General features: G+C 44.3%; 1 protein-coding gene across 1 annotated transcript in view; it reads right to left on the bottom strand.

The window, feature by feature from the left end:
* alox12 (arachidonate 12-lipoxygenase) overlaps positions 1-20,136 on the bottom strand; it is a 43,230-nt gene extending 23,094 nt beyond the window's left edge. The window contains exons 1-5 of the mRNA XM_041782447.1: positions 19,990-20,136; positions 2,479-2,680; positions 2,320-2,401; positions 2,122-2,244; positions 1,906-2,012 (exon numbers count right to left, since the gene is read on the bottom strand). Of these exons, the coding sequence (XP_041638381.1) occupies positions 1,906-2,012; positions 2,122-2,244; positions 2,320-2,401; positions 2,479-2,680; positions 19,990-20,136 (661 nt within the window). The remainder of the gene's footprint in view (positions 1-1,905; positions 2,013-2,121; positions 2,245-2,319; positions 2,402-2,478; positions 2,681-19,989) is intronic.
* Between the last annotated feature and the right edge of the window lie 2,364 nt (positions 20,137-22,500).

Here is a 22,500-nt window from a genome sequence, read left to right as displayed (position 1 = left end):
TCATTTATGTGATGGATAAGTGTCCTGGGAGGATTGACAGCACACAGCAGGGGTTGCTTACACCTTTTATTCCCACACACCCACGGTTAGGACCAGGGCTTCACATTAACTTTTTTGCTCCCAGCCACGGTGGCTAGTGGTTCTGCAAACTTACTAGCCACTCAGTATTTCCACTAACCACAATTTTGGTGTTTGGTATCTCTGAGCTATATGCCAAATTTGGTGCAAAGGGTATGATCTGACACACGTGCTCTACTTTCCTCACCACTATGATCGATATCAGCTCTCCTCTTAGTAAAGCACTTCTCCCTGTTCATATGAAACAGCACACTACTGAGATATGGGTCAGACTGTCAGAGACAGTCATCTAAGAGTCAAAACTCTCAGATTTTTATTTTTTTAATGGGTATCAAGTCTATGCTAAAATTAAAATACTGTTAACTGGCTGTTTATTAGAAAAAACTACAGCAGATTACAAGAAGGTCTCTACTTTTCACTCTGACAAATCTCCACCAGAGAATATTCAGTGTCCAGCTTCTCCTGTCCTCTGCTCTGTACTGTATGGAGGAAATGCTTTCATACGCGTGTCTAATACTAATTCAAATGTCTCTTCAAATAATAGATGACTTACATTTGGTGGTGAAGCTCACATTTGGAGAACATTAAACAACTGATGTATAATAGAAGAAACAAAATCACAGTTTAGTTGAATTCTCCTGGACTCCTCAGTGATCAGTTACAGACTTTCTGCCTCAGTGAACTGATTTAAAGGTGCAGTGTGTAAAACTGAGTATCAACATCTAGAAGTGGGTTCTAGGTTGCATTTCTCTGCTGGAAACTGTGGCAACCAGTTGATTTAATGTGTATCTGTAATGTGACTACAATACAATAACTTCATTTATCCTTTTTCCTTTTTCCCCTCTATGTTACCATGGAAACATGTAAAAATCCAAGATGGTGGCATCCATGGAGGGGACCCTCCCTATGTATGAATTAAAGGTTTATTCTGAGTTTTTTTTCTTCAAAATAGCTATTTTTGAATTTAGATGACTAAACACTTATTTAGATAGATCATCTTAGAAATGTTTGGCTTTTTTTACCAAGTTTGTTCAGATAAATGCTACTAGGCTAAATATTACACACTGCACCTTTAGAGTTTCAGAGTTTCTCTCGTCTTTTATAACCGTTAATTATCGATTTTATCAATTAGATCACCCTCAACAAACAAAGAATACTGATGGAGTATTAATTAAACAATATTTACACACACCGCCCGCCCTGGCTTGCACGAGCGACAGAGACACACATCTGGAGAGCACACACACATAAACGGCGCTGATGCACATGGACAGAGAGACACTTTAAAGCAGAAAAAGAAAGTTCAGGTCTGAGTTTATCCTGCAAATTCTGCAACATTTTCCCTAAACAGACAGAAGCCTTCAGTCTAACCAACACATCAGTGCGGGTGTGTGTCTGCATATGTCTGTGAGTGTCACGTTTGTGTGTGTCATACAGCATCAAAGCCCTTGGCGCTGCGTAAAATACGCACGAATGGATGAAGAGACCAGCCACTTTTCAGTTGTTTTGAGGGAAGTTTGAGCCTTTATGTGCCGAACAGCCTCTCTGTAACAAGTCTAAATCATAAGGGCTAACTGACAAGCACTTTCAGAGTGAAGCATTAGTTGTGACACTGATAAATCCAACCCGCTATTGTGGCTAGTTAGAGTCACGCTGCTACCCACCAGGGCCGAAATCCACCCACATTTGGCCAGTTGGCGGGTGTTAATGTCAAGCCCTGGTTAGGACGCCCTCTGCCAGGTGCGAGGGCCCTTCAGTGCTGCTGCAGCCCTGTTGCTCTTTCTTAAATGTGCTTCTGTGAATCCTCTAACATTTCATCCACCTTACCAGCTATGGGGCTCCGCAGCTTCCAGAAGATCCGTCTGAAATCTTCCAGGTCATTCCAGGACTTTCCAAACCTGATGGCCAGTTTCTTCAGGGACAGCTCCAGGAGGCTGATGGGACATTTTTCATTTACAGATCAAAACTCTGCTGGTTTATCCATGTGAGCATTCACACTAAAGGTCCTGATGTAGAGCAGCATTCATGAGTGTGAACACGCACGCGTAGTGTAAGGAGTGCTCAAAGTCGCTCCTCTTCTCGTTGTCAAAGCGGACATCCTGGGGTAAATCTGCTTCACTTTTAGCATCGATACACCTGGGGATCCCTGGAGCCCACGTGACCCACCTGAGACACAGACACACCTGTATGAGACAGGTACGACAGCAGCAAACATCCCACACCTTTGATAGTGAGTCTGACCTGTAGGTGTTCTTCCTCTCCTGGAGCTCAGCCTTCCTGTGAGCCAGCAGCAGAGGGGGCTTGTCATCTCTCAGGGTCGTTGCTAACAACCAAGGAAACAGAACAGAGCTGTAACCAGGTATGTTACCTTTAAAGCTGACCACGACAGGCGAGTCCTACCTGTTCCCTCCCTGATCTCCAGCTTCACATCTCCGATTAACCAGCGGTAACACGGGAACACTAGTGCTTTGTCTCCCCCTGGTGGCTCCACTGTGACGTAGCGACAGAACCAGTTATCTTCCACCCAGTATCGCTGTTTCTCCAGTCTGACCAGTAACAGTGAGCCCAATGGGGCACTGCTGCTCACCTTGTACTGGTCCACCTGATGGAGAAAAACAACGATTGTAATCTTTGAGAGCAGGAACCAGCAGACCTTTACCGGGACTGATACTGATCAGAGGACCTCTACTAAGACTGGGTCATATTTATTTTCAGGATGACTATATGGATTTATTTCACTGAGATTTAAGGTGACATTTAAGTTTGGATATCTTCCCTTACTGCTGATTAAAAACGTCTCTTAGTTCTTATAGCCACATAGAGGGTTGTAAACAGTAAAAACCAACAACAGTGGGATGCTTATAGATCACAATAATGGATCTGAGAGGTTTAGGCTTTTAGTCCAGCCCCGTTGAATCAGTCCTAAAAGTGAGCTGACAGACCCCTCCACTCCAGTCCTTTCTGTCCCTTCTGGTCAAACCCAGAACTCCATGAATCTCCAGGTAGTCCACTGCAAAGACCCAAATAACCTCAGGGGTAAATTCCTCCACAGTAACCTCTACATTCACTAAAACCGGCTCCACATCAATCCAGTCCGGTTTCCTCCCTCAGACCCTGAGTAACCTGAGACTTTATGGACACGGTTTCCTCACCAGAGAGACATCCATCAACCTGTTTACATTCCTGCCCTCAGTAGCAGCTACGGCCTCGGAGCACTAGAGATGTCAGATAAACGAGTCAGGAATGTCTTTCTGCTGCAGAGTCTGACTGGAGGTTAGGAGTAAGGAGGAGCTAAGGCGGCAGGAGGGATCCAATCAGCATGTAGAGAGCCTTCTAGAGGGTTTAGTGGAGGGAGGATAGACCTGTGTGAGAGAGCAAGAACAACATAACCTACACCAGAAAACTAAATGACTACTTCTGAGCCCAATGGACTTCCTCATCCCTGTAACCCAGTGAATGGGGGAGGGGGGGCTAAACACTGGTGATTGGTTGTCCCATTAATACTCTTAAGTCTGGTGAAAGCATAAGAATTCATAATAATAATGACTAGTGGAGGTTATATGTGACCTTCAGATGACTAGTGGAGGTCATCAGTGACCATCAGATGACTTGTGGAGGTCATCAGTGACCATCAGATGACTAGTGGAGGTCATCAGTGACCATCAGATGACTAGTGGAGGTTATATGTGACCATCAGATGACTAGTGGAGGTCATCAGTGACCATCAGATGACTAGTGGAGGTCATCAGTGACCATCAGATGACTAGTGGAGGTCATCAGTGACCATCAGATGACTAGTGGAGGTTATATGTGACCATCAGATGACTAGTGGAGGTCATCAGTGACCATCAGATGACTAGTGGAGGTCATCAGTGACCATCAGATGACTAGTGGAGTTTATATGTGACCATCAGATGACTAGTGGAGGTTTTCAGTGACCATCAGATGACTAGTGGAGGTTATAAGTGACCATCAGATGACTAGTGGAGTTTATATGTGACCATCAGATGACTAGTGGAGGTTTTCAGTGACCATCAGATGACTAGTGGAGGTTATAAGTGACCATCAGATGACTAGTGGAGGTTATATGTGACCATCAGATGACTACTGGAGGTTATATGTGACCATCAGATGACTAGTGGAGGTTATATGTGACCATCAGATGAGTAGTGGAGGTCATCAGTGACCATCCAATGACTAGTGGAGGTTACATGTGACCATCAGATGAGTAGTGGAGGTCATCAGTGACCGTCAGATGACTGGTGGAGGTCATCAGTGACCGTCAGATGACTCGTGGAGGTCATCAGTGACAATCAGATGACTAGTGGAGGTTATATGTGACCATCAGATGACTAGTGGAGGTTATTTGTGACCATCGGATGACTAATGGAGGTTATCAGTGACCATCAGATGACTAGTGGAGGTTATTTGTGACCATCGGATGACTGGTGGAGGTTATATGTGACCATCAGATGACTAGTGGAGGTTATCAGTGACCATCAGATGACTAGTGGAGGTCATCAGTGACCATCAGATGACTAGTGGAGGTTATCAGTGACCATCAGATGACTAGTGGAGGTCATCAGTGACCATCAGATGACTAGTGGAGGTCATCAGTGACCATCAGATGACTCGTGGAGGTCATCAGTGACAATCAGATGACTAGTGGAGGTTATATGTGACCATCAGATGACTAGTGGAGGTTATTTGTGACCATCGGATGACTAGTGGAGGTTATCAGTGACCATCAGATGACTAGTGGAGGTTATTTGTGACCATCGGATGACTGGTGGAGGTTATATGTGACCATCAGATGACTAGTGGAGGTCGTCAGTGACCATCAGATGACTAGTGGAGGTCATCAGTGACCATCAGATGACTAGTAGAGGTTATATGTGACCATCAGATGACTAGTGGAGGTCATCAGTGACCATCAGATGACCGCTGGAGGTTATATGTGACCATCAGATGACTAGTGGAGGTTATATGTGACCATCAGATGACTAGTGGAGGTCGTCAGTGACCATCAGATGAGTAGTGGAGGTCATCAGTGACCATCAGATGACTAGTGGAGGTTATCAGTGACCATCAGATGACTAATGGAGGTTATCAGTGACCATCAGATGACTAGTGGAGGTCATCAGTGACCATCAGATGACTAGTGGAGGTCATCAGTGACAATCAGATGACTAGTGGAGGTTATATGTGACCATCAGATGACTAGTGGAGGTTATTTGTGACCATCTGATGACTACTGGAGGTTATCAGTGACCATCAGATGACTAGTGGAGGTTATTTGTGACCATCTGATGACTAGTGGAGGTTATATGTGACCATCAGATGACTAGTGGAGGTCGTCAGTGACCATCAGATGACTAGTGGAGGTCATCAGTGACCATCAGATGACTAGTGGAGGTTATATGTGACCATCAGATGACTAGTGGAGGTTATATGTGACCATCAGATGACTAGTGGAGGTCGTCAGTGACCATCAGATGACTAGTGGAGGTCATATGTGACCATCAGATGACTAGTGGAGGTCATCAGTGACCATCAGATGACTAGTGGAGGTCATCAGTGACCATCAGATGACTCGTGGAGGTCATCAGTGACAATCAGATGACTAGTGGAGGTTATTTGTGACCATCGGATGACTAGTGGAGGTTATATGTGACCATCAGATGACTAGTGGAGGTTATTTGTGACCATCGGATGACTAATGGAGGTTATCAGTGACCATCAGATGACTAGTGGAGGTCATCAGTGACCATCAGATGACTAGTGGAGGTTATCAGTGACCATCAGATGACTAGTGGAGGTCATCAGTGACCATCAGATGACTAGTGGAGGTCATCAGTGACCATCAGATGACTCGTGGAGGTCATCAGTGACAATCAGATGACTAGTGGAGGTTATATGTGACCATCAGATGACTAATGGAGGTTATCAGTGACCATCAGATGACTAGTGGAGGTTATTTGTGACCATCGGATGACTAGTGGAGGTTATATGTGACCATCAGATGACTAGTGGAGGTCGTCAGTGACCATCAGATGACTAGTGGAGGTCATCAGTGACCATCAGATGACTAGTAGAGGTTATATGTGACCATCAGATGACTAGTGGAGGTCATCAGTGACCATCAGATGACTAGTAGAGGTTATATGTGACCATCAGATGACTAGTGGAGGTCATCAGTGACCATCAGATGACCGCTGGAGGTTATATGTGACCATCAGATGACTAGTGGAGGTTATATGTGACCATCAGATGACTAGTGGAGGTCGTCAGTGACCATCAGATGACTAGTGGAGGTCATCAGTGACCATCAGATGACTAGTGGAGGTCGTCAGTGACCATCAGATGACTAATGGAGGTTATCAGTGACCATCAGATGACTAGTGGAGGTCATCAGTGACCATCAGATGACTCGTGGAGGTCATCAGTGACAATCAGATGACTAGTAGAGGTTATATGTGACCATCAGATGACTAGTGGAGGTCATCAGTGACCATCAGATGACTAATGGAGGTTATCAGTGACCATCAGATGACTAGTGGAGGTTATTTGTGACCATCGGATGACTGGTGGAGGTTATATGTGACCATCAGATGACTAGTGGAGGTCGTCAGTGACCATCAGATGACTAGTGGAGGTCATCAGTGACCATCAGATGACTAGTAGAGGTTATATGTGACCATCAGATGACTAGTGGAGGTCATCAGTGACCATCAGATGACCGCTGGAGGTTATATGTGACCATCAGATGACTAGTGGAGGTTATATGTGACCATCAGATGACTAGTGGAGGTCGTCAGTGACCATCAGATGACTAGTGGAGGTAATCAGTGACCATCAGATGACTACTTGAGGTACTCAGTGAACATCAGATCACTAGTGGAGGTCATCAGTGACCTTCAGATGACTTGTGGAGGTAATCTGTGACCTTCAGATGACTAGTGGAGGTCATCAGTGACCATCAGATGACTAGTGGAGGTTATATGTGACCATCAGATGACTAGTGGAGGTTATATGTGACCATCAGATGACTAGTGGAGGTTATATGTGACCATCAGATGACTAGTGGAGGTCATCAGTGACCATCAGATGACTAGTGGAGGTTATATGTGACCATCAGATGACTAGTGGAGGTTATTTGTGACCATCGGATGACTAATGGAGGTTATATGTGACCATCAGATGACTAGTGGAGGTCATCAGTGACCATCAGATGACTAGTGGAGTTTATATGTGACCATCAGATGACTAGTGGAGGTTTTCAGTGACCATCAGATGACTAGTGGAGGTTATAAGTGACCATCAGATGACTAATGGAGGTTATCAGTGACCGTCAGATGACTAGTGGAGGTTATATGTGACCATCAGATGACTAGTGGAGGTCATCAGTGACCATCAGATGACTAGTGGAGGTTATCAGTGACCATCAGATGACTAGTGGAGGTCATCAGTGACCATCAGATGACTAGTGGAGGTGATCAGTGACAATCAGATGACTAGTGGAGGTTATATGTGACCATCAGATGACTAGTGGAGGTTATTTGTGACCATCGGATGACTAATGGAGGTTATCAGTGACCATCAGATGACTAGTGGAGGTTATCAGTGACCATCAGATGACTAGTGGAGGTCATCAGTGACCATCAGATGACTAGTGGAGGTCATCAGTGACCATCAGATGACTAGTGGAGGTCATCAGTGACCATCAGATGACTCGTGGAGGTCATCAGTGACAATCAGATGACTAGTGGAGGTTATATGTGACCATCAGATGACTAGTGGAGGTTATTTGTGACCATCGGATGACTAATGGAGGTTATCAGTGACCATCAGATGACTAGTGGAGGTTATTTGTGACCATCAGATGACTAGTGGAGGTTATATGTGACCATCAGATGACTAGTGGAGGTCGTCAGTGACCATCAGATGAGTAGTGGAGGTCATCAGTGACCATCAGATGACTAGTGGAGGTTATGTGACCATCAGATGACTAGTGGAGGTCATCAGTGACCATCAGATGACCGCTGGAGGTTATATGTGACCATCAGATGACTAGTGGAGGTTATATGTGACCATCAGATGACTAGTGGAGGTCGTCAGTGACCATCAGATGACTAGTGGAGGTCATCAGTGACCATCAGATGACTAGTGGAGGTCATCAGTGACCATCAGATGACTAGTGGAGGTCATCAGTGACCATCAGATGACTAGTGGAGGTTATCAGTGACCATCAGATGACTAGTGGAGGTAATAAGTGACCATCAGATGACTAGTGGAGTTTATATGTGACAATCAGATGAATAGTGGAGGTATATGTGACCATCAGATGACTAGTGGAGGTTATCAGTGACCATCAGATGACTAGTGGAGGTTATCAGTGACCATCAGATGACTAGTGGAGGTCATCAGTGACCATCAGATGACTAGTGGAGGTTCATCAGTGACCATCAGATGACTGGTGGAGGTCATCAGTGACCATCAGATGACTAGTGGAGGTCATCAGTGACCATCAGATGACTAGTGGAGGTTATATGTGACAATCAGATGACTAGTGGAGGTTATATGTGACCATCAGATGACTAGTGGAGTTTATATGTGACCATCAGATGACTAGTGGAGGTCATCAGTGACCATCAGATGACCGCTGGAGGTTATATGTGACCATCAGATGACTAGTGGAGGTCATCAGTGACCATCCAATGACTAGTGGAGGTTACATGTGACCATCAGATGAGTAGTGGAGGTCATCAGTGACCATCAGATGACTAGTGGAGGTCATCAGTGACCATCCAATGACTAGTGGAGGTCATCAGTGACCGTCAGATGACTGGTGGAGGTCATCAGTGACCGTCAGATGACTCGTGGAGGTCATCAGTGACAATCAGATGACTAGTGGAGGTTATATGTGACCATCAGATGACTAGTGGAGGTTATTTGTGACCATCGGATGACTAATGGAGGTTATCAGTGACCATCAGATGACTAGTGGAGGTTATTTGTGACCATCGGATGACTAGTGGAGGTTATATGTGACCATCAGATGACTAGTGGAGGTCGTCAGTGACCATCAGATGACTAGTGGAGGTCATGAGTGACCATCGGATGACTAGTGGAGGTTATCTGTGACCATCAGATGACTAGTGGAGGTCATCAGTGACCATCAGATGACTAGTGGAGGTTATATGTGACCATCAGATGACTAGTGGAGGTTATATGTGACCATCAGATGACTAGTGGAGGTCGTCAGTGACCATCAGATGACTAGTGGAGGTCATCAGTGACCATCAGATGACTAGTGGAGGTCATCAGTGACCATCAGATGACTAGTGGAGGTAATCAGTGACCATCAGATGACTACTGGAGGTGATCAGTGACCATCAGATTTCTAGTGGAGGTTATAGGTGACAATCAGCTGACTAGTGGAGGTTATATGTGACCATCAGATGACTAGTGGAGGTTATATGTGACCATCAGATGACTAGTGGAGGTCATCAGTGACCATCAGATGACTAGTGGAGTTTATATGTGACCATCAGATGACTAGTGGAGGTCATCAGTGACCATCAGATGACCGCTGGAGGTTATATGTGACCATCAGATGAGTAGTGGAGGTCATCAGTGACCGTCAGATGACTGGTGGAGGTCATCAGTGACAATCAGATGACTAGTGGAGGTTATCAGTGACCATCAGATGACTAGTGGAGGTCATCAGTGACCATCAGATGACTCGTGGAGGTCATCAGTGACAATCAGATGACTAGTGGAGGTCGTCAGTGACCATCAGATGAGTAGTGGAGGTCATCAGTGACCATCAGATGACTAGTGGAGGTCGTCAGTGACCATCAGATGACTAATGGAGGTTATCAGTGACCATCAGATGACTAGTGGAGGTCATCAGTGACCATCAGATGACTCGTGGAGGTCATCAGTGACAATCAGATGACTAGTGGAGGTTATATGTGACCATCAGATGACTAGTGGAGGTTATTTGTGACCATCGGATGACTAATGGAGGTTATCAGTGACCATCAGATGACTAGTGGAGGTTATCTGTGACCATCAGATGACTAGTGGAGGTTACATGTGACCATCAGATGAGTAGTGGAGGTCATCAGTGACCATCAGATGACTAGTGGAGGTCATCATGTGACCATCAGATGACTAGTGGAGGATATGTGACCATCAGATGACTAGTGGAGGTTATATGTGACCATCAGATGACCGCTGGAGGTTATATGTGACCATCAGATGACTAGTGGAGGTTATATGTGACCATCAGATGACTAGTGGAGTCATCAGTGACCATCAGATGACTAGTGGAGGTCATCAGTGACCATCAGATGACTAGTGGAGGTTATATGTGACCATCAGTTGACTAGTGGAGGTGATAAGTGACCATCAGATGACTAGTGGAGGTAATAAGTGACCATCAGATGACTAGTGGAGGTTCATCAGTGACCATCAGATGACTAGTGGAGGTTATATGTGACCATCAGATGACTAGTGGAGGTTATTTCAGTGACCATCTGATGACTACTGGAGGTTATCAGTGACCATCAGATGACTAGTGGAGGTTATTTGTGACCATCGGATGACTAGTGGAGGTTATATGTGACCATCAGATGACTAGTGGAGGTCATCAGTGACCATCAGATGACTAGTGGAGGTCATCAGTGACCATCAGATGACTAGTGGAGGTTATTTGTGACCATCAGATGACTAGTGGAGGTCATCAGTGACCATCAGATGACGCTGGAGGTTATATGTGACCATCAGATGACTCGTGGAGTTTATATGTGACCATCAGATGACTAGTGGAGGTTATCAGTGACCATCAGATGACTAGTGGAGGTCATCTGTGACCATCTGATGACTAGTGGAGGTGATAAGTGACCATCAGATGACTAGTGGAGGTCATCAGTGACCATCAGATGAGTAGTGGAGGTCATCAGTGACCATCAGATGACTAGTGGAGGTTCATCAGTGACCATCAGATGACTAGTGGAGTTCATATGTGACCATCAGATGACTAGTGGAGTTTATATGTGACCATCAGATGACTAGTGGAGGTTTATATGTGACCATCAGATGACTAGTGGAGGTTATAAGTGACCATCAGATGACTAGTGGAGGTCGTCAGTGACCATCAGATGACTAGTGGAGGTCATCAGTGACCATCAGATGACTAATGGAGGTTATTTGTGACCATCGGATGACTAATGGAGGTTTTCAGTGACCATCAGATGACTAGTGGAGGTTATGAGTGACCATCAGATGAGTAGTGGAGTTTATATGTGACCATCAGATGACTAGTGGAGGTTATCAGTGACCATCAGATGACTAGTGGAGGTTCATCAGTGACCATCAGATGACTAATGGAGGTTCTCAGTGACCATCTGATGACTAGTGGAGGTTATCAGTGACCATCAGATGACTAGTGGAGGTCATCAGTGACCATCAGATGAGTAGTGGAGGTCATCAGTGACCATCAGATGACTAGTGGAGGTTATAAGTGACCATCAGATGACTAGTGGAGGTTATTAGTGACCATCGGATGACTAATGGAGGTTATCAGTGACCATCAGATGACTAGTGGAGGTTACATGTGACCATCAGATGACTAGTGGAGGTAATATGTGACCATCAGATGACTAGTGGAGTCGTCAGTGACCATCAGATGACCGCTGGAGGTTATATGTGACCATCAGATGACTAGTGGAGGTTAGAGGTGACCATCAGATGACTAGTGGAGGTTATATGTGACCATCAGATGACTAGTGGAGGTTACATGTGACCATCAGATGACTAGTGGAGGTTATATGTGACCATCAGATGAGTAGTGGAGGTCAGTGACCATCAGATGAGTAGTGGAGGTCATCAGTGACCATCAGATGACTAGTGGAGGTTATCAGTGACCATCAGATGACTAATGGAGGTTATCAGTGACCATCAGATGACTAGTGGAGGTCGTCAGTGACCATCAGATGACTAGTGGAGGTCATCAGTGACCATCAGATGACTAGTGGAGGTTATATGTGACCATCAGATGACTAGTGGAGGTTATTTGTGACCATCGGATGACTACTGGAGGTTATCAGTGACCATCAGATGACTAGTGGAGGTAATGTGTGACCATCTGATGACTAGTGGAGGTTTTATGTGACCATCAGATGAGTAGTGGAGGTCTTAAGTGACCCTCAGATGACTAGTGGAGGTCATCTGTGACCATCAGATGACTAGTGGAGGTTATATGTGACAATCAGATGACTAGTGGAGGTCATCAGTGACCATCAGATGACCGCTGGAGGTTATATGTGACCATCAGATGACGAGTGGAGGTTATATGTGACCATCAGATGACTAGTGGAGGGTCAGTGACCATCAGATGACTAGTGGAGGTCATCAGTGACCATCAGATGACTAGTGGAGGTTCATCAGTGACCATCAGATGACTAGTGGAGGTCATCAGTGACCATCAGATGACTAGTGGAGGTCATCAGTGACCATCAGATGAGTAGTGGAGGTCATCAGTGACCATCAGATGACTAGTGGAGGTTATATGTGACCATCAGATGACTAGTGGAGGTTATATGTGACCATCAGATGACTAGTGGAGGTTATATGTGACCATAAGATGACTAATGGAGGTTATCAGTGACCATCAGATGACTAGTGGAGGTCATCAGTGACCATCAGATGACTAGTGGAGGTCATCAGTGACCATCAGATGACTAATGGAGGTTATATGTGACCATCTGATGACTATTGGAGGTTTTCAGTGACCATCAGATGACTAGTGGAGGTCATCAGTGACCATCAGATGACTAATGGAGGTTATTTGTGACCATCGGATGACTAATGGAGGTTTTCAGTGACCATCAGATGACTAGTGGAGGTTAGTGACCATCAGATGACTAGTGGAGGTGATTTGTGACCTTCAGAGGTCTAGTGGAGGTGATCTGTGACCATCAGATGACTAGTGGAGGTCATCTGTGACCATCAGATGACTACTGGAGGTTATATGTAACCATCTGATGACTAGTGGAGGTCTTCAGTGACCATCAGATGACTAGTGGAGGTTATAAGTGACCATCAGATGACTAGTGGAGGTCGTCAGTGACCATCAGATGACTAGTGGAGGTTATCAGTGACCATCAGATGACTAGTGGAGGTCGTCAGTGACCATCAGATGACTAGTGGAGGTTATCAGTGACCATCAGATGACTAGTGGAGGTCGTCAGTGACCATCAGATGACTAGTGGAGGTCATCAGTGACCATCAGATGACTAGTGGAGGTCATCAGTGACCATCAGATGAGTAGTGGAGGTCATCAGTGACCGTCAAATGACTGGTGGAGGTCATCAGTGACCGTCAGATGACTAGTGGAGGTCATCAGTGACAATCAGATGACTAGTGGAGGTTATATGTGACCATCAGATGACTAGTGGAGGTTTTTATGTGACCATCAGATGACTAATGGAGGTTATCAGTGACCATCAGATGACTAGTGGAGGTCATCAGTGACCATCAGATGACTAGTGGAGGTCATCAGTGACCATCAGATGACTAATGGAGGTTATTGACCATCGGATGACTAATGGAGGTTTACAGTGACCATCAGATGACTAGTGGAGGTTATTTGTGACCATCCGATGACTAATGGAGGTTATCAGTGACCATCAGATGACTAGTGGAGGTCATCAGTGACCATCAGATTGCAAGTGGAGGTTATATGTGACCATCAGATGACTAGTGGAGGTCATCAGTGACCATCAGATGACTAGTGGAGGTTACATGTGACCATCAGATGAGTAGTGGAGGTCATCAGTGACCGTCAGATGACTAGTGGAGGTCATCAGTGACAATCAGATGACTAGTGGAGGTCATCAGTGACCATCAGATGACTGCTGGAGGTTATATGTGACCATCAGATGACTGGTGGAGGTCATCAGTGACCATCAGATGAGTAGTGGAGGTCATCAGTGACCGTCAGATGACTAGTGGAGGTTATATGTGACCATCTGATGACTAGTGGAGGTCATCAGTGACCATCAGATGACTAGTGGAAGTTATCAGTGACCATCAGATGACTAGTGGAGGTTATAGGTGACCATCAGATGACTAGTGGAGGTTATATGTGACCATCAGATGACTAGTGGAGGTTACATGTGACCATCAGATGACTAGTGGAGGTCATCAGTGACCAACGGATGACTAGTGGAGGTTATATGTGACCATCAGATGACTAGTGGAGGTCATCAGTGACCATCAGATGACTAGTGGAGGTTATATGTGACCATCAGATGACTAGTGGAGGTCATCAGTGACCATCAGATGACTAGTGGAGGTCATCAGTGACCATCAGATGACTAGTGGAGGTTATATGTGACCATCAGATGACTAGTGGAGATCATAAGTGACCATCAGATGACTAGTGGAGGTTATATGTGACCATCAGTTGACTAGTGGAGTTTATATGTGACCATCAGATGACTAGTGGAGGTCATCAGTGACCCTCAGATGACTAGTGGAGGTTATATGTGACCATCAGATGACTAGTGGAGGTCATCAGTGACCATCAGATGACTAGTGGAGGTTATATTTGACCATCAGGTGACTACTGGAGGTTATATGTGACCATCAGATGACTAGTGGAGGTCATCAGTGACCATCAGATGACCGCTGGAGGTTATATGTGACCATCAGATGACTAGTGGAGGATATATTTGACCATCAGGTGACTACTGGAGGTTATATGTGACCATCAGATGACTAGTGGAGGTCATAAGTGACCATCAGATGACTAGTGGAGGTTATATGTGACCCTCAGATGACTAGTGGAGGTCATCAGTGACCATCAGATGAATAGTGGAGGTCATCAGTGACCATCAGATGACTAGTGGAGGTCATCAGTGACCATCAGATGACTAGTGGAGGTCATCAGAGGTTTACAACCCACTATCAGTCATCTACTACCTACTATCAGAGGTCTACTACCTACTATCAGAGGTCTACTAACTACTATCAGAGGTCTACTACCTACTATCAGAGGTCTACTACCTACTATCAGAGGTCTACTACCTTCTATCAGAGGTCTACTACCTACTATCAGAGGTCTACTACCTACTATCAGAGGTCTACGACCTACTATTGGAGGTCTACTACCTACTATCAGAGGTCTACTACCTACTATCAGAGGTCTACTAACTACTATCAGAGGTCTACTACCTACTATCAGAGGTCTACTACCTACTATCAGAGGTCTACTACATACTATCAGTGGTCTCCTAGAAACTATCAGATGTCTTCTAACTACTGTCAGAGGTCTGCTAGTTTCTATCAGAGGTCTACTACCTACTATCAGAGGTCTGCTAACTACTATCAGAGGTCTCTAGATACTATCAGAGGTCTGCTAACTACTTTCAGAGGTCTGCTACTTTCTATCAGAGGTCTACTACCTACTATCAGAGGTCTACTACCTACTATCAGAGGTCTACTACCTACTATCAGAGGTTTACTACCCACTATCAGTCCTCTACTACATAGTATCAGAGGTCTACTACCTACTATCAGAGGTCTTCTACCTACTATCAGAGGTCTACCACCTACTTTCAGAGGTCTACGACCTACTACCAGAGGTCTACTACCTACTGTCAGTCATCTACTTACTATCAGAGGTCTACTACCTACAATCAGAGGTCTACTACCTACTATCACAGGTCTACTACCTTCAATCAGAGGTCTACTAACTACTATCAGAGGTCATCTAACCACTAAGAGGTCTACTACTTACTATCAGAGGTCTACTACCTACTATCAGTCATCTACTACCTACTATCAGAGGTCTACTACCTACTGTCAGAGGTCTACTACCTACTATCAGAGGTCTACTACCTACTATCAGAGGTCTACTACCTACTATCAGAGGTCTACTACTTACTATCAGAGGTTTACAACCTACTATCAGAGGTCTACTACCTACTATCAGAGGTCTACTACCTTCTATCAGAGGTCTACTACCTACTATCAGAGGTCTACTACCTACTATCAGAGGTCTCCTAGATACTATCAGAGGTCTACTACCTACTATCAGAGGTCTACTACCTACTATCAGAGGTCTACTACCTACTATCAGAGGTCTACGACCTATTATCAGAGGTCTACTACTTACTATCAGAGGTCTACTACCTACTATCAGAGGTCTACTACCTATTATCAGAGGTCTACTACCTACTGTCAGAGGTCTACTGACTATCAGAGGTCTACCACCTACTATCAGAGGTCTACTACCTACTATCAGAGGTCTACTACCTACTATCAGAGGTCTACGACCTACTATCAGAGGTCTACTACCTATTATCAGAGGTCTACTACCTACTGTCAGAGGTCTACTACCTATTATCAGAGGTCTACTACCTACTGTCAGAGGTCTACTACCTACTATCAGAGGTCTACTACCTATTATCAGAGGTCTACTACCTATTATCAGAGGTCTACTACCTACTGTCAGAGGTCTACTACCTACTATCAGAGGTCTACTACCTACTATCAGAGGTCTACTACCTACTATCAGAGGTCTACTACCTACTATCAGAGGTCTACTACCTACTATCAGAGGTCTACTACCTACTATCAGAGGTCTACTACCTACTATCAGAGGTCTACTACCTATTATCAGAGGTCTACTACCTACTGTCAGAGGTCTACTACCTATTATCAGAGGTCTACTACCTACTATCAGAGGTCTACTACCTATTATCAGAGGTCTACTACTTACTATCAGAGGTCTACTACCTACTTTCAGTCTTCTATTACCTCCTATCAGAGGTCTGCTACCTACTATCAGAGGTCTACTACCTGGTCATACCTACTATCAGAGGTCTACTACCTACTATCAGAGGTCTCCTAGATACTATCAGAGGTCTACTACCTACTATCAGAGGTCTACTACCCACTATCAGAGGTCTACTACCTTCTATCAGAGGTCTACAACCTACTATCAGAGGTCTACTACCTACTATCAGAGGTCTACTAACTACTATCAGAGGTCTACTACCTACTATCAGAGGTCTACTACCTTCTATCAGAGGTCTACTACCTACTATCAGAGGTCTACTACCTACTATCAGAGGTCTACTAACTACTATCAGAGGTCTACTACCTACTATCAGAGGTCTACTACCTACTATCAGAGGTCTACTACCTACTATCAGAGGTCTACTACCTACTATCAGAGGTCTTCCAACTACTATCAGAGGTCTACTACCTACTATCAGAGGTCTACTACCTACCATCAGATGTCTACTACAGACAATCAGAGCTCTACCTGCTCCTATCAGAGGTCAAGTACCTACTATCAGAGGTCTACTAACTACTATCAGAGGTCTACTACCTTCTATCAGAGGTCTACTACCTACTATCAGAGGTCTACTAACTACTTTCAGAAGTCTACTGCCTCCAATCAGAGATCTACTAACTACTATCAGAGGTCAACTACCTCCAATCAGAGGTCTACTAACTACTATCAGAGGTCTACTACCTTCTATCAGAGGTCTACTACCTACTATCAGAGGTCTACTACCTACTATCAGAGGTCTACTAGATACTATCAGAGGTCTCTAGATACTATCAGAGGTCTACTACCTTCTATCAGAGGTCTACTAACTACTATCAGAGGTCAACTACCTCCTATCAGAGGTCTACTACCTTCTATCAGAGGTCTACTACCTACTATCAGAGGTCTACTACCTACTATCAGAGGTCTACTACCTACTATCAGAGGTCTACTAACTACTATCAGAGGTCTACCTACTATCAGAGGTCTACTACCTACTATCAGAGGTCTACTACCTTCTATCAGAGGTCTACTACCTACAATCAGAGGTCTACTACCTACTATCAGAGGTCTACTAGATACTATCAGAGGTCTACTACCTACTATCAGAGGTCTACTACCTACTATCAGAGGTCTACTACCTACTATCAGAGGTCTACTACCTACTATCAGAGGTCTCTAGATACTATCAGAGGTCTACTACCTTCTATCAGAGGTCTACTAACTACTATCAGAGGTCAACTACCTCCAATCAGAGGTCTACTACCTTCTATCAGAGGTCTACTACCTTCTATCAGAGGTCTACTACCTACTATCAGAGGTCTACTACCTACTATCAGAGGTCTCCTAGATACTATCAGAGGTCTACTACCTTCTATCAGAGGTCAACTACCTCCAATCAGAGGTCTACTACCTTCTATCAGAGGTCTACTACCTACTGTAAGTCATCTACTACCTACTATCAGAGGTCTACTACCTACTGTAAGTCATCTACTACCTACTATCAGAGGTCTACTACCTACTATCAGAGGTCTCCTAGATACTATCAGAGGTCTACTACCTACTATCAGAGGTCTACTACCCACTATCAGAGGTCTACTACCTTCTATCAGAGGTCTACCACCTACTATCAGAGGTCTACTACCTACTATCAGAGGTCTACTAACTACTATCAGAGGTCTACTACACTATCAGAGGTCTACCTACTATCAGAGGTCTACTACCTACTATCAGAGGTCTACTACCTACTATCAGAGGTCTACTACCTACTATCAGAGGTCTACTACCTACTATCAGAGGTCTACTACCTACTATCAGAGGTCTACTACCTACTATCAGAGGTCTACTACCTACTATCAGAGGTCTTCCAACTACTATCAGAGGTCTACTACTATCAGAGGTCTACTACCTACTATCAGAGGTCTACTACCTTCTATCAGAGGTCTACTACCTACTATCAGAGGTCTACTACTATCAGAGGTCTACGACCTACTATCAGAGGTCTACTACCTACTATCAGAGGTCTACTCCCTACTATCAGAGGTCTACTAACTACTTTCAGAAGTCTACTGCCTCCAATCAGAGATCTACTAACTACTATCAGAGGTCAACTACCTCCAATCAGAGGTCTACTAACTACTATCAGAGGTCTACTACCTTCTATCAGAGGTCTACTACCTACTATCAGACGTCTACTACCTACTATCAGAGGTCTACTACCTACTATCAGAGGTCTCTAGATACTATCAGAGGTCTACTACCTTCTATCAGAGGTCTACTAACTACTATCAGAGGTCAACTACACTCCAATCAGAGGTCTACTACCTTCTATCAGAGGTCTACTACCTACTATCAGAGGTCTACTACCTACTAACAGAGTTCTACTAACTACTATCAGAGGTCTACTACCTACTATCAGAGGTCTACTACCTACTATCAGAGGTCTACTACCTTCTATCAGAGGTCTACTACCTACTATCAGAGGTCTACTACCTACTATCAGAGGTCTCCTAGATACTATCAGAGGTCTACTACCTTCTATCAGAGGTCTACTACCTACTATCAGAGGTCTACTACCTACTATCAGAGGTCTACTACCTACTATCAGAGGTCTACTACCTTCTATCAGAGGTCTACTACCTACTATCAGAGGTCTACTACCTACTATCAGAGGTCTCCTAGATACTATCAGAGGTCTACTACCTTCTATCAGAGGTCTACTAACTACTATCAGAGGTCAACTACACTCCAATCAGAGGTCTACTACCTCCCATCAGAGGTCTACTACCTACTATCAGAGGTCTACTACCTACTATCAGAGGTCTACTACCTACTATCAGAGGTCTACTACCTACTATCAGAGGTCTACTACCTTCTATCAGAGGTCTACTAACTACTATCAGAGGTCTACTACCTACTATCAGAGGTCTACTACCTTCTATCAGAGGTCTACTACCTTCTATCAGAGGTCTACTACCTTCTATCAGAGGTCTACTACCTACTATCAGAGGTCTACTAACTACTATCAGAGGTCTACTACCTACTCGGCATCTACCTACCGCTCCTTTGCAGAAGTCCAGTCCAGGGTTGTCCAGCAGGGTGCGCTCACTCTCACCTTTCTCTCCCACCAGAGTCACGTAGATGTAGTTGTTTGTTCCAGAATAGTCTGACGTCCCTGTTGCTACAGTTACAGTGTAGACCTCCATCTACAGGAGTAAGACAAAGGGATGGACTATTAGAGGGATTGGGATAGAGACTCCATCCTCCAGGTTTAGTTCTGTTTGATGGACTTTATACAGTCACATAGAGATTCACATAGAACGAGGTCACTAAATCACTCTTTTCACTTATATGTATATAGTAATATTATTATATATATATGTTTATATAAATATATATGTATATATACGCACACACACACACACACACAAGCACAAAGACATTCCCCTTCAACAAATTCAAACTGTTAAAATATTGAGTCCCTGCTCATCTCTGCCTTCTCTTGTCTCCACCGTCTGTATGTAATGCTAGTGTGTTGTCCTTCACTTGTCATGTTGTGTCTTGCATTACTCAATGGTGTCGTGGAGAGGTGTCGTTAGTCTCCACGTCTCTATCACATGGCTACGTTAAAAAATGAAGTCTGGGGAGTGCAGATGGTTGAGTGGTTTAAGGCGCTACCCGTGTATGCTGTCGGCCCGGGCTCGAATCCGGCCTGTGGCCCTTTATGGCATGTCTCTCCCCACTCTCTTCTCTGTTTCTGAATCTATCCACTGTCCTTCCTCTATCAAATAAAGGCATGAAAAGGCCCAAAAATAAATCTTAAAAAAAAAAGGAAGAAGTCTGATCATGGAGAGTGGTTGCAGAACAATAAAGAGTGATTGTCCTTTAACACTGGTGAGATTCTCCATCCTGAACATGTACAGTCACATTAAAAGACAAATGTTCCTCTGTCTGCCTCTGTGAATAACTAAAGTTTATGATAGCGTAGTGCTGTGTCAACACTGTTTACTTCCTGTTCCCTTGTTAAACTACCCCTCTGTTCCAGAACCAGACTAACAAAACAGATGAATTTAATGTTAGATCCAAAAACCTAAGACTAACCTAACAACAATCAAACATGTCTGATTTGATGTAGAACAATAGTTGAGTACTAGCAGCCTTAGTTAGAAATCCAAGACATATTAAGCACAGATCAGCCAAGATGAAGCCATGGTACTTTCCATACCAGAGCCAGACTCTGAGGACAGCTTCTGCCTGGACAGGTTAGGGTCAGTCATTCTACATTGATGATGCCAAACAGTGCAGAAACCCGACATGGATTTACAGACAGGGACAGATCCCAGCATCAACACTAGCAGCAAAGGAGCCTCACTGTCAGGTCCTCTACTCATTCAACCCATTCCCCACTGAAGAGGACTAAATATTAAAAACTGGACATTACTTTATTTCCCAGCTTTTATTTTGAAAGGTTCGGTTATTGAATTCTAAAAATTTCCACTTTAAGCCCTCCTAACCTTAGTTGATCTGGTGTTTCATGTCGTTTTAAACGTTAAAGTGAAAACCTGTAAACAGAAGATAACTGAAAATAAACATGGCGTCATGTAAAATAGAAAAAAGTCAACAAAGATTTTCCTGTTTTTTTCAAACTTTTAACTAACATATTTATTGAATTATAACTGTTCCGATTTTACCATTTCAAATAAAACAGCAATCCCATTTTTAAACTATTGATGAAACTATATCTATAAATAAAAACAACCTTAATGTGTAAATCCTTGAACACTCACTGGTTACGCCTGGCACAATGGCTGGTTGAGCCCATGCTTACTGGCGGGTTAAAGCCAACTATACTCACTGGTTTCAGCCTGGTCTATCACTGGGTACGCCTGGTATACGCATTGGGAAAGGCCTGGTGTACTCACTGGTAAAATCCTGGAATACTCACTGGTTTAAGCCTGGCCAATCAATGGGTAAGACTGGTGTACTCATTGGGTTAAGCCTGGTATACTCACTGGTGTAAGCCTGGTATACTCACTGGTTAAAGACTGGTGTACTCATTGGTTAAGAACTGGTATAATCACTGGTTTAAGCCTGAAATACTCATTGGTCGAAGCCTGGTATACTCACTGGTTTAAGCCTGGTATACTCTCTGGTTTAAGCCTGGTATACTCACTGGTGTAAGCCTGGTATACTCACTGGTGTAAGCCTGGTATACTCATTGGTTTAAGCCTCGTATACTCCTTGGTTAACGCCTGGTATACTCACTGGTTTAAGCCTGGTATACTCACTGGTTTAAGCCTGGTATACTCACTGGTTTAAGCCTGGTATACTCACTGGTGTAAGCCTGTTATACTCACTGGTGTAAGCCTGGTATACTCACTGGTGTAAGCCTGGTATACTCACTGGGGTAATCCTTGAATACCCACTGGTTTAAGCCTGGTATACTCATTGGTTAACGCCTGGTATACTCACTGGTTTAAGCCTGTTATACTCATTGGTTTAAGCCTGTCATACTCATTGGTTTAAACCTGGTATACTCTGGTTAAAGCCTGGTATACTCACTTGTTTAA

The sequence above is a fragment of the Cheilinus undulatus genome, unplaced genomic scaffold, assembly GCF_018320785.1.
Source record: "Cheilinus undulatus unplaced genomic scaffold, ASM1832078v1 Contig16, whole genome shotgun sequence".
Taxonomy (NCBI): Eukaryota; Metazoa; Chordata; class Actinopteri; order Labriformes; family Labridae; genus Cheilinus; species Cheilinus undulatus.
This window is presented reverse-complemented; position numbering and strand designations above follow the sequence as displayed.